Source organism: Sceloporus occidentalis, unplaced genomic scaffold (assembly GCF_023333645.1).
Source record: "Sceloporus occidentalis isolate IW3139 unplaced genomic scaffold, rSceOcc1.0.p SCAF_3, whole genome shotgun sequence".
In the NCBI taxonomy this organism is placed as follows: domain Eukaryota; kingdom Metazoa; phylum Chordata; class Lepidosauria; order Squamata; family Phrynosomatidae; genus Sceloporus; species Sceloporus occidentalis.
In genome coordinates, this window is record NW_028316983.1 from 30,892,630 (window position 1) to 30,906,982 (window position 14,353).

Genomic DNA, 14,353 nt, shown 5'->3' on the forward strand with positions numbered 1-14,353 from the left:
GCACGCTCCAACAAGCACCCTTTTCTCTCCTCCCAGCCCTGGCAAAGCCAGGAGGAACACAAGTGCCGCCCCTAAACTTTTTGCGGGGCCTGAGGGGGAGGAGCCAAAAAGCCCTGGAGGAGAGGGAGGGAGGGACAAGAGGCTGCATCAGACGAAATAACCAGGTTTGGCAGCAATTTAACTCTTTTGTGGTTCATGGCTATGGAATTCTGCGAGTTAGAGTATGTTCTGGGGTCCAGATATCAAGGCTTGGCTCTATTCTGGCTCATGGCTATGGAATTCTGCGAGTTAGAGTATGTTCTGGGGTCCAGATATTGGGGCTTGGCTCTTTTCTGGCCTCCTTTTATAGGACACATCCTACATTTCAGACTTCTGCCCAGAAGGAATTTCAAAAGTACTCATTTTTTGTAAGATGAGCAGATGTCCTCCTTTTATAGGACGTGTCCTATGTTTCAACCTTCTGGCCTGGATGAATGTAAAAATGTCTTCCATTTTTGGTAGGATGACACACATCCTCCTTTATCCAGGATACAGCACACATTTCAGCCCAGGAGCAATGTCAAAACATCCTCCATTTTATCAGGGTGACCAGACATCATCCTTTATCCAGGACACGTCCTACATTTCTGCCCAGGAGGAATTTCAAAACATCCTGGTTTGTTCAGAGAATGTGCCTTTGCCAGCCTTTCCTTGAGGTTGAGAGTGTGTGACTTACTTCCTAGTGGGTTTTCTTGGTTTGTTCAGAGAGTCTGCCTTTGGTGACTTGGGTGTGTGCGAATGTGCACCTTCAAGAGGTTTTCTTGGGAGGTTTGTTCAGAGAGGGTTTGACTTTGCCATCCTCTGAGGCTGAGAGAATGTGACTTGCCCAATGGTTTTTGGGGATTTGCCTTCACCTTCCCTTAAGGCTGAGAGAGTGTGACAAGTGCTGTGATGTCCCTTGTGTGTCACACCATTTGGACATGATGCATGAGCCACGTCATCGACACGTGCCCCATGTAAGATATTTAGCCTTCTCTGTTGGAGAGAATCAGATTTTCATCGAATCCTGGTCTCCAGAGTCATAGAATCGTAGAGTTGGAAGAGACTGCAAGGGCCACCCAGTCCAACCCCTTTATTCTGCCATGCAGGAACTCTCAATCAAAACATCCCCATTGACAGATGGCCATCCAGCCTCTGCTTAAAGACCTCCAAAGAAGGAGACTCTGCTGCACTCTGAGGAAGGAGTGTGTTCCACTGTTGAACAGCCCTTACTCTCAGGACAGTCCTCCTAGTCTAAAACACAAAGCTATATCCCAACCTCCTATCCAGGAAGAATGTCAAAATGTTCTCCATTTTGAGCATGACTGAGAAATGTGAATTTATATTGCTTTTTATTAATGTTTTTGGTTTTTAGTTGGGTGTGTTCTCCATTTTTGAACATCCTACAATTTGTCCTACATTTTATCGTGCTACATTTTTCCTACATTTTGTGTCTTGGGGGGGATCTTAGCCTCTCAAAATGGTGGCACTTAGTCTGGACCCCCCCCTTCCCAAAATCTTGGCTACATCCCTGTACCAGTCCTGAGGAATAGCAAAATAAGGACTCAGCAAATGCAAATGGAAAACCATTCAGAGTCAGGGGCTTTCCCAGTAGATAATGATCACCAATTAGCAGACACTAATCCTCTTTTGCATTAGCCTCCCAGCCTGAGGCCTGCCATCAGCACAGAACAATACACAGGCAAATCACTCCTGAATTCCCAGGCTCACCCAGTATATATAGACCCACTTTTTCCAGGCAAGCATTCTCTGAAGATGCCAGCCACAGATGCTGGCAAAACGTCAGGAAGAAACTCTTCTAGAACGTGGCCACATAGCCCAAAAAACCCACAAAAAACTATGGATGCCGGCCATGAAAGCCTTTGACTTCACAGCCTAGAGATTCCTAGAGAGAATGTATTAATCAAAACTTCAAATAAAGCCAAAAAAGTCAAAGCCACAAATGTGGAGGCCCAGCTGTATACATATTTTAGATCCAGTAACATTTTAGTCTCAGACGTTTTTGGCTTTTCTTTTATCACTTAATTAAAAATGCAAAATTTGAGTTGATGGTCCACCTACATGGCTCCTTGAAGATTCACAACTGAGTACAAAGGAAGTGGGTAGGTGGGATATATTTTTGTTGTGTTTTTGACTCCTTTTTCTTAATTCCTTTTAACCTTAATGCAGAAGAGCTTGCAGAAAGAGACTGGTAGTTCTGATATCAGTAAGATGATGAATACACTCTGGGTGTCCATCCTAATTTTCAAAGTGCATTCCTCTCCAAACTTTTCTGATAATCAGTATTCCACTGTATAGATGACAATTCAAGGTATGTATAAAATGTGAAACTGATATTATTGATTTTTGGCAGGGATGGACAATCAGATGTTTTTGGCCTCTTCATTACCTATGAGAGTTGTAAGCCAAAAACATCTGGAGGACCACTGTTGCCCATTCCTGCTTTAAGGACATGAGAGATAGCTGCTGAGTGATACACACATGAGAAAAGGAAGAAACATCTCAAGATACTAGAAGCTTGTCTTTAGCTGGATCCACACTGCAAAAATAATCCAGTTTGACACCACTTTAACTGTCCTAGCTCAGTGAAATGGAATTATGGAAATTGTAGTTTGTTGTGGCCCCAGAGTGCAGAAGAGCAGAATTCCATTGCATTAAGCTAGGGCCGTTAAAGCTATATCAGACCGGATTATTTCTGCAGTGTGTAACTGAGGTTGATTAGCTTTTTTAAACAACAACAACAGTGTGTTTCAGCCTGTGGATAGGTTCAGACATTCTTCAGGGGCCACTACAAGTGAAGAAATTTCTTGACAAGGAACTCTAACATCATCTACTTCCATTAATGGTATTCAAGTTCTTTGTTCAGAAATTGCTGTTGCCTTCACTTTCAGTGGCCCTTGAAGAGGTCCTCAGAGTATCCACAGGCTAATAAAGGCCCGGTACAAATGGGCCCTAAACGACGGCCTTGTCACATGCTATGGTTGCCTTGGACAGAGCGCCCATATAGATAGCTGCGCAGCGAAATATAAACAGCGCGTATAGTGACGATGTCGCTGCTGAGCTGTGTCCAAATGGAGCAGTGCAGCAGCAACATGTTCACACCACCGCAGGCTGCTTGCCGCAGTGCAAAAAGGAGCCGCTTTTTAGTGCAGCTTTTTTGCTGTGCAGCAGTGCCGTGTAATTTGTTCCTGCTGTGCAGCAACGAAAAGCAGCCCCAGCCCGCCCTTTTGGGCCTGTTTGTACTGGGCCAAAGATCACTTTCTAGAATCTTGAGATGTGCCTCCCTTTTCTTTTGTGGATTTTACTGGATGGTTTTCAGATTTTGTTTTTGGGCCCGTTCACACTACATAATTAGAGGGCTAGAAGTCCAGTTTAGATGCAAAGATAACCTCCCATGGAATACTGGGATTTGCAATTTGATGAGGCATATTAAGAATTTTCTGCCAGACAGTTCTAGTGACTCATCAAAGTACAAGCCCCAGGAGTCGTAGAATATGACCATAGCAATCTAGTGATACGGTAACTACAAATAGGGATGATGTCCAAATGTATTACATCAACTATTAAGACTCCACATTTACCTTAATACTTTCCCTTTTGTCCACACTTTCAGTTTCTTCCTTAGTTTAACAATTAGAGACAGTAATGAGAGGTCTTCTCGGTATGCTGCCCTCACTTGCAGTGTGTTTAAAACCTTTCCTGGTGTTTAGCAAAACAAATGTTGCTTCTAAATTTATTTCCAATGGACATTTTAATAATTTTATCAAGGAATACTAGTAAGTCCACTGGAGTTTTGGCCAGCTATTCTGCTTTAATTTCCTTAGGAACAGATTGCTCTCTAGTGGGACAGAGGTTTGGTGAAAGCCACCGGTAAAATCTCCTCTGTAAGGATTTCCAGCAGTACCCTCACTGGTAACCATGGGCAACAACTGTTATTCCTACCTGATCCAAACCAGCTGTATTGTTGTATTCCTGTGCAAAATGGGGAAAGTTGCCAATCTGCAGTAGTCAGGTTTCCAAATAAAGGGATCATTCCAACTATGATTTAAATCGAATTACAAACCTGGTTATATGTCTGTTGTTTCCACTTGAAGTCAGTTTCAATCCGATTCTGATCCAATAGAGTTCCTTAAAAGTGGGGTAAATGCAGGAAACCTGCTCTTATTTGACACTACTTTTTCAAGAGGTTCTTTTGAGAAGAACTGAATCCCAAGCATGCTCAACGAGTGGAAACAACCTTCGGATCAGAATTGCATCTCACTGGAGAGGAGGGACTATGGCAGAGGAATTGGCATGGGGTGGGAGCCATCCAGCTTTCGGCTGCTTGAATTCTGTGTTTTTTGAACGCTGCCCTTTGTCTGCCGTGCATGTGGTGGCTTCTTAATTTTCTGTCTTTACACTGATCAATTCCTTCTGAATCTGGCCATGATCCTTTCTCCACTGTAAAAGTTGCTTTTCTTTTGGAAGAAATCCATTGTGTGTGGGAGGGTGTGTGTGATGTGTTTTTCAGTTTGTTTGTTTTTAATTTATTGAATTGGTAATACGATCTTCTGTCGTCCCATTGAGGCTCCTAATCGGGCAAGGGCTTTCCACCTAATCAAGCAAGGGCTTCCCTATAATAACCCTTTCTGGCATTCCACGAGGCTAAAAAGTGATTGGAAACAGGGAAAATATTTGGGGGGGGGGGCACCACAAAGGATCTTGTGTCACCAAAATTAGGCATGGCTATGTCGCCGAAATGATGCCTGGCCGTATCACCAATGACATGGCAATGCAATTAGCTTGATTGGCATTTTTAAAAAATTGAACGGATCAAGTGGCACAAATTCTAGTGGGGACAATAATCACATTTGAAACCCCCCCGATAACAATCGGTATTAAAAAGATCCTGTTTCATAGTGGGGACGACACTCACGAGGAATCAATTCATCCATCTGATGTGAAAGTGAATTTTGAACCGGGTTAAACAGTAAGTGGGAATGTGGCCTAAATGTATCTGTTTCCTCTTCATCTCCCTCTCCTCCCACCCATTCAATTTTCTGGTAAGACAGAGACAGGTTTTGCATCTGAAGGAAGCTCAATACCCCCTTTATTACAGGAATATGAGTCAATAGGACACTCAATAGATTCAAGTCTTCAAGATTCTCTTGATATCTCCAGAACATCTGAAATGAGCATCAGTCCAGTCAGTCCAGTTTCTTTAAAAGAAAAAAGAAAAATCAGTGAAGAATCTCAAGGGCAAGAATTTTCAAATTACTATTCAAAAACCCCATGATTACTATTGCTGTGTTACCATTATCATTGTTTATGCCCCCTATTTAGCAGGTATACCGCTTCTATTCTTTCTTTCCATCTTTAACTTTAGGACTAAAAGCTGTCAAGCTTTCTCATCATGGAACCCAGCAGAGTGTCCTTTCAACCTTTCTTGGGTCTACTGACAACATCTCAACCCTTATGCTGTCATAAGGCTATTCACCACTTATTTCACACAGAAGGCCTTGTAGTTAAATGTAGTTAGACTAAAGATGGGGAAAGACCCCTTTTTCCTGATGTCAGTTTGGTTCATTTATTGGGAATGAGAATGCTGAACAGTTTATGGAAGCACCCAGTGCTGCTGGGCTTCTTGCCTATGGTTGATTAACCCAAGCATTGAGCTGCAATGAATTAAACCTAGTTACCACCCATAGCAGCTTGAGCTGCTTCCTGCAAATTCTGGATCTATGTTCTGACTTAGTTCTGGAGGAACTGAACTGTCACAAATCAGAGCAGCTGGGAAATATTGCCTTGCACCAATGTGCTTTGACTATTAACAAAACTTCATAAGGAGTCTCAACTGCACAGGCTCAGTCCACCCTAGAAATGTGGGCTCCTAGAAGTGTCCTTCCCACTCCCAAGAGAAGAGAAATTAAAATTGGTTTGCTTACAGGAAGCAGTTTGGGACATTTTGAATAACGGATGGTGATGACATGCTCCAAAGTCTTGTTACATGATCTAGTGCAGCAGGGTTTGACCCATCTCAAAGCTGATGGTCTACAAAGCATCCTGGGTGCAGGCATATGAAGCCGCTGAGGCAGGCCTTTCAAGGTGAGTGCTTCATGTAGTTCTGAAGATGAAGCCTCCAGGGATGTCTCAGCCAAAGGTGTAGCCTCAATCTCCTTGTCAATAGTGACCTTCTCAGTGTCTATGACAGACTCAGCAACATCTACAACAGGCTCAGCAACCACATCTGCTACAGGCTTTGGAGGATCTTCAGAGATGGCATTCATCCTGTTACATGAGCAGAACAAAGGTTTTGTGGGTGGATCAGCATTGCCTTTGCTCTCTACCATGTAAGAGACCAGTGCTTGGGAAAATTCCTTTTTGACTTTAACTCCCACAATTCCTTATGTCCCATGTATTGGTGCTCCTCAAATGATGCAACATTAGTTCTGGCTATCATTTTGGTGGATTTTCAACCAATTTTAAAATCTTTTTCTTGTGGTTTTTTTTTTTGGGGGGGGGGGGATGTGAACCACTGCAGGTCTGGCAGGTTTGGGCCATTTTGAAGTCTGTATATTCTTATCTGTCTGATAGGTTGGCAGAATATTATTATGTGTTCACTAACAAGGCTGAAAATATTTGAAATTTGTAGCATTGCTTATGAAATTGGCATTTTCAAAGATACCAGCAGATTGAGAGGATTACTCTAACAACTGTTGTTGAAGTCACAAAAGCTATCACCTCTGAGTCAAGAAGCCACTTTTCATTATTTCTATTCCTGAGGAGAGGTTCCTGTACTTACTGGGAAAATCTCAGATTTCTACATTCATTATGTTATCTTTCTATTTCTTCTCACCTTTCTAAAGCCCATAATGGAGAGTGAGATCAAGTGGCTGTTACTATTATTATTCACATGTGGACTTGGTTATGGTCTCATGCCTGGCTGTCTTTGGTAAGTAAGAATCAGTTTCAGCTAAGACAAGCAGGTCTGGTAAAACTGGAAGAGTATTACTACTTCATTAGAATCATAGAATCATAGAATCATAGAGTTGGAAGAGACCACTAGGGCCATCCAGTCCAACCCCCTGCCATGCAGGAAATCCAATTCAAAGCATCCCTGACAGATGGCCATCCAGCCTCTGTTTAAAGACCTCCAAGGAAGGAGACTCTATCACCCTCCGAGGGAGTGCATTCCACTGTCGAACAGCCCTTACTGTCAGGAAGTTCCTCCTAATGTTGAGGTGGAATCTCTTTTCCTGTAGCTTGCTTCCATTGTTCCGGGTTCTGTTCTCTGGAGCAGAAGAAAACAAGCTTGTTCCCTCCTCAATATGACATCCCTTCAAATATTTAAACAGGGCTATCGTATCACCTCTTAACCTTCTTTTCTCCAGGCTAAACATCCCCAGCTCCCTAAGTCGTTCCTCATAGGGCATGGTTTCTAGACCCTTCATCATTTTTGTCGCCCTCCTTTGGACACGCTCCAGTTTCTCAATGTCCTTTCTGAATTGTGGCGCCCAGAACTGGACACAATATTCTAGGTGGGGCCTGACCAAAGCAGAATACAGTGGCACTATTACTTCTCTTGATCTAGACACTATACTTTTATTGATGCAGCCTAAAATTGCATTGGCCTTTTTAGCTGCCGCATCACACTGTTGACTCATGTTCAACTTGTGGTCTACTTGGACTCCTAGATCCCTTTCACACGTAGTTTCATTCAGCCAGGTGTCCCCCATCCTATATTTGTGCATTTTATTTTTCCGCCCTAAGTGCAATACCTTACATTTCTCTGTGTTGAATTTCATTTTGTTAGCTTTGGCCCAGCTTTCTAGTCTATTCAGGTCATTACCTTTGAACCACTGATGTGTGTGGTTAGGGTAATGTGTAGTTTCACCTCAGTTGTTCTCAGTGTCTCATAAAAACAAAAACCTAGGCCTAAATCTAAATTTTTACTCCTAACTAAAGTAGATCCATTGGATGGATGGAACTCATATCTAGGTACTCATTGCTTTAACTGGTCTACTGTAGTTGGGACTAATAGCTGGATTTAATGGAGAACAGCACTGGTGGCAGGGGCCATCTTTCACATCTTCCACATCCCAACAGGCGGTACTGTAGCACTGTGGCTGTAACGGAAAAACACATGGAATCCCTTCTAGTTTCATTTTTGGATAATTTTCTTGTTTTGTGTGTGTTGAGGTTCTGAGGGGGAGTCAAGGTGTAGTGGAGAAAAGGTTGTGGTGGAGCAAAACTGCTATATTTTGCCAAGGATTTTAGCTGCTTTGGAATGTTTAGGGGTGACAGATCACTCAGGAGGAAAAAACTAAAAGGGGAGGTCTTAAGGCTTGAGGGATGGATTCAGGCGCCAAAAAGGCGATGAGGTTTCATGTAGCTTGCACTTTCCCCACCCCTGATTAGGCCATAGACAATCTTCATCCTCGCTTTCCCTTTCACACACACACACACACACACACACCACAAATGTCTACGGTCACTTACCCTGCAGGGGAAGCTGAGATGTTCAAAGGTCCCATTAATGCTAGCATTTTCTGGTATTTGTGGGCTAAGTCACAGAGACACTTGATTCTGCGATTCTGACTCTTGAATATTCTGAGTAGAACCAACTTTTTCATGATCTGTCCAAGCACAGAAAATGACCATTAGTTCATAGTATCCTGGAAATAAATCCTGGAAATAAATAGTAGCATTATCTCTGTTTCTAAATCACTGGCCATGAAAGAGCTCAGGACCTCTGGTAGAATCCTATTTTTGCATTTAAACCCTCCACACTGAATCCGATTTTAGAAATTGATTCAGAAAGAGTGGCCATGCTTTTTGCCCATTTTTGCCCATTTTTGGGGTGTTTTTTGGGCTGAATCAATTTATTTAGAAATAAATCGATTCAGCCCAAGTGGGAACCAGGCGGATTCGAATCGGATTCAATTCTGCCCTGGTTCCCACTGGCCGCCCGGCCAAATCCCCAGCCCAGCCTCCTTACCAACTTCTTTGGCCTCTGACCGGCTTCCCTGTGCCTTTTTTTTTCTTTTCAAATTTCCCGTGGCTGGGGAGGCTGGAAGGAGGTCGCAGAGAAGCCAGAAACCTTGCAACCTCCTTCCCAACTTTCTCCCAGCTTCTCTGCTATTTCCTTCCAATTCCCTCGGGAATTTTTAAAAAAGGCCACAGGGGACCTGGTCAGTGGTCAAAGAAGCCAATAAGGAGGCTGGGCTGGGGATTTTGGAGCCAGGAGAGGCCAGAGATGGGCCGGGCAATCAAGCTTCCCCCTGACACTTGCCAATTCCTGAACCGATTCCTGAAACCGGCGCAAACATAATGGGAACTACATTTTTTCAGAACCAGTTTCAGGAATCAGATTTTCTGGTAAGTGGGAATGGGCCCAGTATAGTCATAATCCAAGATTATGCTCCAACTAAAGAGTCAGAAGAAGAAATGGAAAGATCCAAGAAGGAAAATTTGGCCTAGTATCAAGAAATAGAAAGGAGAATGACTGGATTTTTCAAGGCCAACTATTTGTTCATCGCAAAAACCTTCTTCATAGAACCAAAGAGTCAACTATATACATGGACATCACCAGATGGCCAATACAGAAATTATTAGACTGCATAATTGTATGTTAACACAAGACCAGGATATATGATCTCAAAAATTAAAGTTAAAGAAAAACACTAATCCACCCATCATGCCAAAATAAAACCTGAATAACATGTCCATAGAATTTAAAAGCAACGTAAAAATAAGCTTTCTACTGTTAAACCTAATTGACAAGAGCTAGAAGAATTCTGGACTGAAGCCAGGTACATTGTCATGGAGGTATGCAAAAAGACGTTATTTGCAGCCAGAGAGAGAGAGAGATGCCTCAATGGATGACAGATGAAATTCTTTAAGCAGTTAAGCACAGATGAGAAATAAAAATAAAGGGTGACAGAAATAGGGTCAGAACCCTGAATACAACAATTCAGAAATTTGTGTGCAGGGACAAGAAGAACTTTTATAATAATCAATGCAGAGAAACAGATGATAAGAACAACAAGGAAGAAAAGGTATTTTCCACAACATCTGAAAAATTTAAACCAAGAGCTCAGATTGTGTAGATCATGAAAAGTTATGTGTAGCTCTTAAAGAAATAGGTATTCAGCAACATTTGATTGTCCTGAAATGTAACAGGGCACTCAAGACAAGAGGCTACTGCCAGGACAGAATATGGAGAAACAGAATGGTTTCCAATTGGCAAGGGATTAGGCAAGGCTGCATTTTATCACCCTTTCTGTTTAACTTGTATGTTGAACATATATGTAAAGCAGGATTAGTTTGGGAGGAAGGAGACATGAAAACTGGAAGAAGGAACATCAACAGTTTAAGATAGGCAGATGGCACTAAACTACTAGCAGAAAATAGCAAAGACTTGGAATGATTATTGAAGAAAGTCAAGCAAAGAAGTGCAAAGACAGGTTTACACTTGAACATTAAGAAAACAAAAATAATGACCACAGATTATTTACATAAGACCCGGAAGTGCCAAGTTATACCACTGAATACTAAAATAAGGATTGCCCATGTCATTTCATTGTGAAAGCTGGACAGTGAAGAAAGGTGATAGGAAGACAATCAACTCATTTGAAATGTGGTGCTAGAAAAAAGTTCTACAGATACCATGAACTTCCCAAAAGACAAATAAATGGGCTATCGCAAATCAAGCTCTCCCCAGAAGCCAAGTTGACTAAACTGAGATTGCCAGAGGTCCCTTTATTTGGCCTGTGTGTTTTGGGCCAATGTCAACTTGATGGCAGTTAACAACAATTCATTGAGAATGAAATCAGCATCCTTCCAAATTGTTCTGGCTAGTCATGGGCTTTGTCATGCAATTTAAACTCTTAGGAAAGAGAACAGAATAGCATTTTACTTTTTTCAAGTTGGTCCTTATGTAAACCAGATTGTTTGTCTGAGATACACCACTCTCCCCATCGTTGGTCTGGAAAAGAGAAAAGAAAAAAAAACCCACAAATGATCACACACTTTCTATATGGCAAAGCAGGTCTGTCAATGCAACATCTTCCAAAGTAGATTTTCCCAACTCTGTGGTGCAGGAAGCATCAGTGGTTATTTGAGTGACGCCCTTTGAATAATTTCCAGTTTATATGAAATTGGGCTGGGTAGCAGTTCATTATGATGTGTGAGAGAGAAATGTTCTTAAATGAATAAGCTGTTTTAAGACCAAGTGTTTTATACTGTTTTGTAAAAAAAAATGTCACTTTTATTATCTTTACCCTGATTTATGATTTCAAGACAGAGGGCAGAAAATAAATATGTATGTATCTATGTATCTATGTAAATAAGTAAGTAATCTAGGTGGAGTTTAACAGGTCTTTTCACACAGTTGTTTGTAACTGGGTGAGCCACATGAGACACAAATAACATTATATCTAAGTAGTACTGATGTTTTCAAGATATAAATATTATTTAGGTTACATTAGCCCTTTAGGAACAAAAGTCTCCTCATATAATTGTTAAAACATGTATCCTGAAACCTTTTTGGGGTGAGGGCTATAAAGAAAACTACATATTACAACATGGGTAATTCAGCTTTGCGACCAAAGGACAAGATAATCTATTTATTTCTGCTGAATGCCCTGAGGCTACAATCTCATATGCACTTACTTGGAAACCAAATCCCATTGAACTCACACTGGATTTGACTGTACATTTATTGTGTAAGTTTATTGTAACATGTCTTTTAATTAAAATATTTTCATTATGCCTCCCAATCCAAGGTTTTCCAGGCAATCTACATCATAATTTTAAAAGAAATAGTCTGATCCAAATTTAGTCATGCTCAGAGTGGACCTGCTGAAATCAGTGGGATTTATGTTAATCAAGATCCATTTTGTCAAGTACTATTGGATTCAGTGGTTATGCTTGGAGCATGACTAAGTCTGAATCCAGCCCAAATAAAATCCCAGTGTATTAATAATACCACCAAACAGTGTATACTTTAAACATCACAGACATAAATTACCCAGTCCAGTCTCATTAATTACTTAGCATCTAAAATCCTTGAAGTGGACAGCAAACAAGTGGGCATGGGGATGAACTTCTACCAATAAGACCACCACCACCAATAAGACCCATTCCTGCTAGTTACTCACCTCAGAAGCTGGAGGTAGTTGGATTTGGACCTCAGCAAATATCTGCCATGATAATCAATATGCCTTCATGAGAATAAAGCCCCCATCAGTATTTAAGGGTACCCAACCACTCTTGTCCCACTCTTGTTTCTATCATTATTATATCATGCTCTACACAAGACATGCACTTGACCTGGACTTGGAGGAGAAGAGGCATGGGTCTTCTGACAACTGCCTAGACCTGAGGTAGTATATCTGTGGCTACATGCTATATCTAATCTTTGGCCTAATTTTAGGAAGGCCTACTTTCATATGGCCTGCAGAGATGGATTGTAGAAAAAGAAACTGAGAGACAGACATGGAACTACTGTAGAAAGAATCTTACAAATACCCAGAAAACCCACAGAAAACTTGCAAATACCCTTCAATATTACAAGCTGGCTGCACCCAATACCAGCTTGTCCTGTCTAGCATCAGCTGAAAACCCAAAGGACTTTTCCCATTGGCGAATGCCCATCCTTAAATAGCCCATCTCCTACAAAGACAGCCAAAGTTCAGAGCAGGTGTGGAAATCATGCAGCCCTCCACATATTGTTCAACTACTTGTTCCAACAGTTCTAACCAGAATAACAGATAGTGAAAAGTCCTGGTGACACAGATACAGCCCACAAATGAAACAAACAAACAAATAAATAAATTTATATTTCCCCGCCTCTCCCTGCGGATTGAGGTGGGGTTACAGCCCAATAAAAACATACAAATCCAGTCAATAAAAAAGAACATATCCAATACAGTACATCATATCAACAATAATAATATCAATTAAAAGCTAACTTATCATGATGCAAAAATTTTATAACAGTAGAATTGTACAGAATCATCGTCAAGGATTGATGGATGGATATCTTAAACAGGATCGGATGGGTAGGCCTGCCGGAAGAGCTCCGTCTTGACTGCCTTCTTAAAAGCGTCAAAAGTGGTAATAAAATGGATCTCTTCTGGCAGCCCATTCCACAATTTAGGGGCGGAGGCAGTGAAAGTTTTTTGGGTGCTATCAGATCAAACTGAATACAACAACCACACAAAAACAATAATTTTAAAGGATTACAAGAATCCCATTAAGAGAAGGGAGAATAATTAAATGTAACCATTTAAACCTAGGATAAAATAATATGAGCATGAAAATAAAACTCGAAGCAATGAAATAAGTGGGATATATTAGTCCTATAAAATATTTGAAATGATAAAATATGAGGCACCTTGGGGTATTCTTTCTTCTTTTCCAAGGCCTTCATATTATTTTAGGTCATTCCACAAGAGCATCAGCAGTAGGTCCTGTAGTGCACTGTCAAGATAAGCTGAGCGAAAGTGGGCTGCTCCCTCTGGCTCTGAGATGCTAGTGCCATTAGGGATGAGAGCCATCAGTAATGTTAAGCTACACAGATCCTGTGACATCATTTCTTTGTGACATCACAGCCCAGGTGCCAGTTATGACAAGGGAGCTGGGAAGTAAAGGGACTAAATAAGGGAGCAGTGCCAGCCCTGCTGTTAGGCCAAGTGAGGAGGCTGCTTTAGGGGCAGGTTTAAATTGTCAGAAATGGCAGCAAATACATAATTAGTTAATCAGCAGCTGGAATCAAAGAGTTGGAAGAGACCTCAAGGGCCACCCAGTCCAACCCTCTGCCATGCAGGAATACACAATCAAAACACACACACACACACACACACACACACACACACACACACAAAATGGCCATCCAGACTCTATTTAAAAACCTCCAAAGAAGGGGACTCCATCACCTTCTGAGGCAGCGTATTCCATTGCTGATCAGCTCTTACTCTCAGGAAGGTCTTCCTAATGTTGAGGTGGATTCTCTTTTCCTGTAGTTTCAATCCATTGCTCCAGGTCTTAATTGCTGGAGCTGCAGAAAACAAACTTGCTCTATCTTCACTATGGCATTCCTTCAGATATTTAAACATGGCTATCATGTCCCCTCTTAACCTTCTCATCCCCAGGCTAAACATATCCAGCTCCCTAAGTCGCTCCTTATAGGGCATGGTTTTCATACCTTTCATCATTTTGGTTGTCCTCCTCTGGACATTTTGTCAGCTTGTTATTACTGTTTTACAATCAAGGATGGGGAGAGATGCTTATGGGATTTTTATTTTATTTTATTATAATAACATATATAACA

General features: G+C 41.5%; 1 protein-coding gene across 1 annotated transcript; it reads right to left on the reverse strand.

Moving 5' to 3' along the window:
* Positions 1 to 5,225: 5,225 nt before the first annotated feature.
* On the reverse strand, positions 5,226 to 13,453 carry TP53TG5 (TP53 target 5). Its single transcript, XM_089513334.1, is given in 5 exon segments — positions 5,226 to 5,237; positions 5,964 to 6,306; positions 8,491 to 8,654; positions 10,937 to 11,005; positions 13,418 to 13,453. Coding segments are annotated over 5 exon segments (624 nt in total).
* Between the last annotated feature and the right edge of the window lie 900 nt (positions 13,454 to 14,353).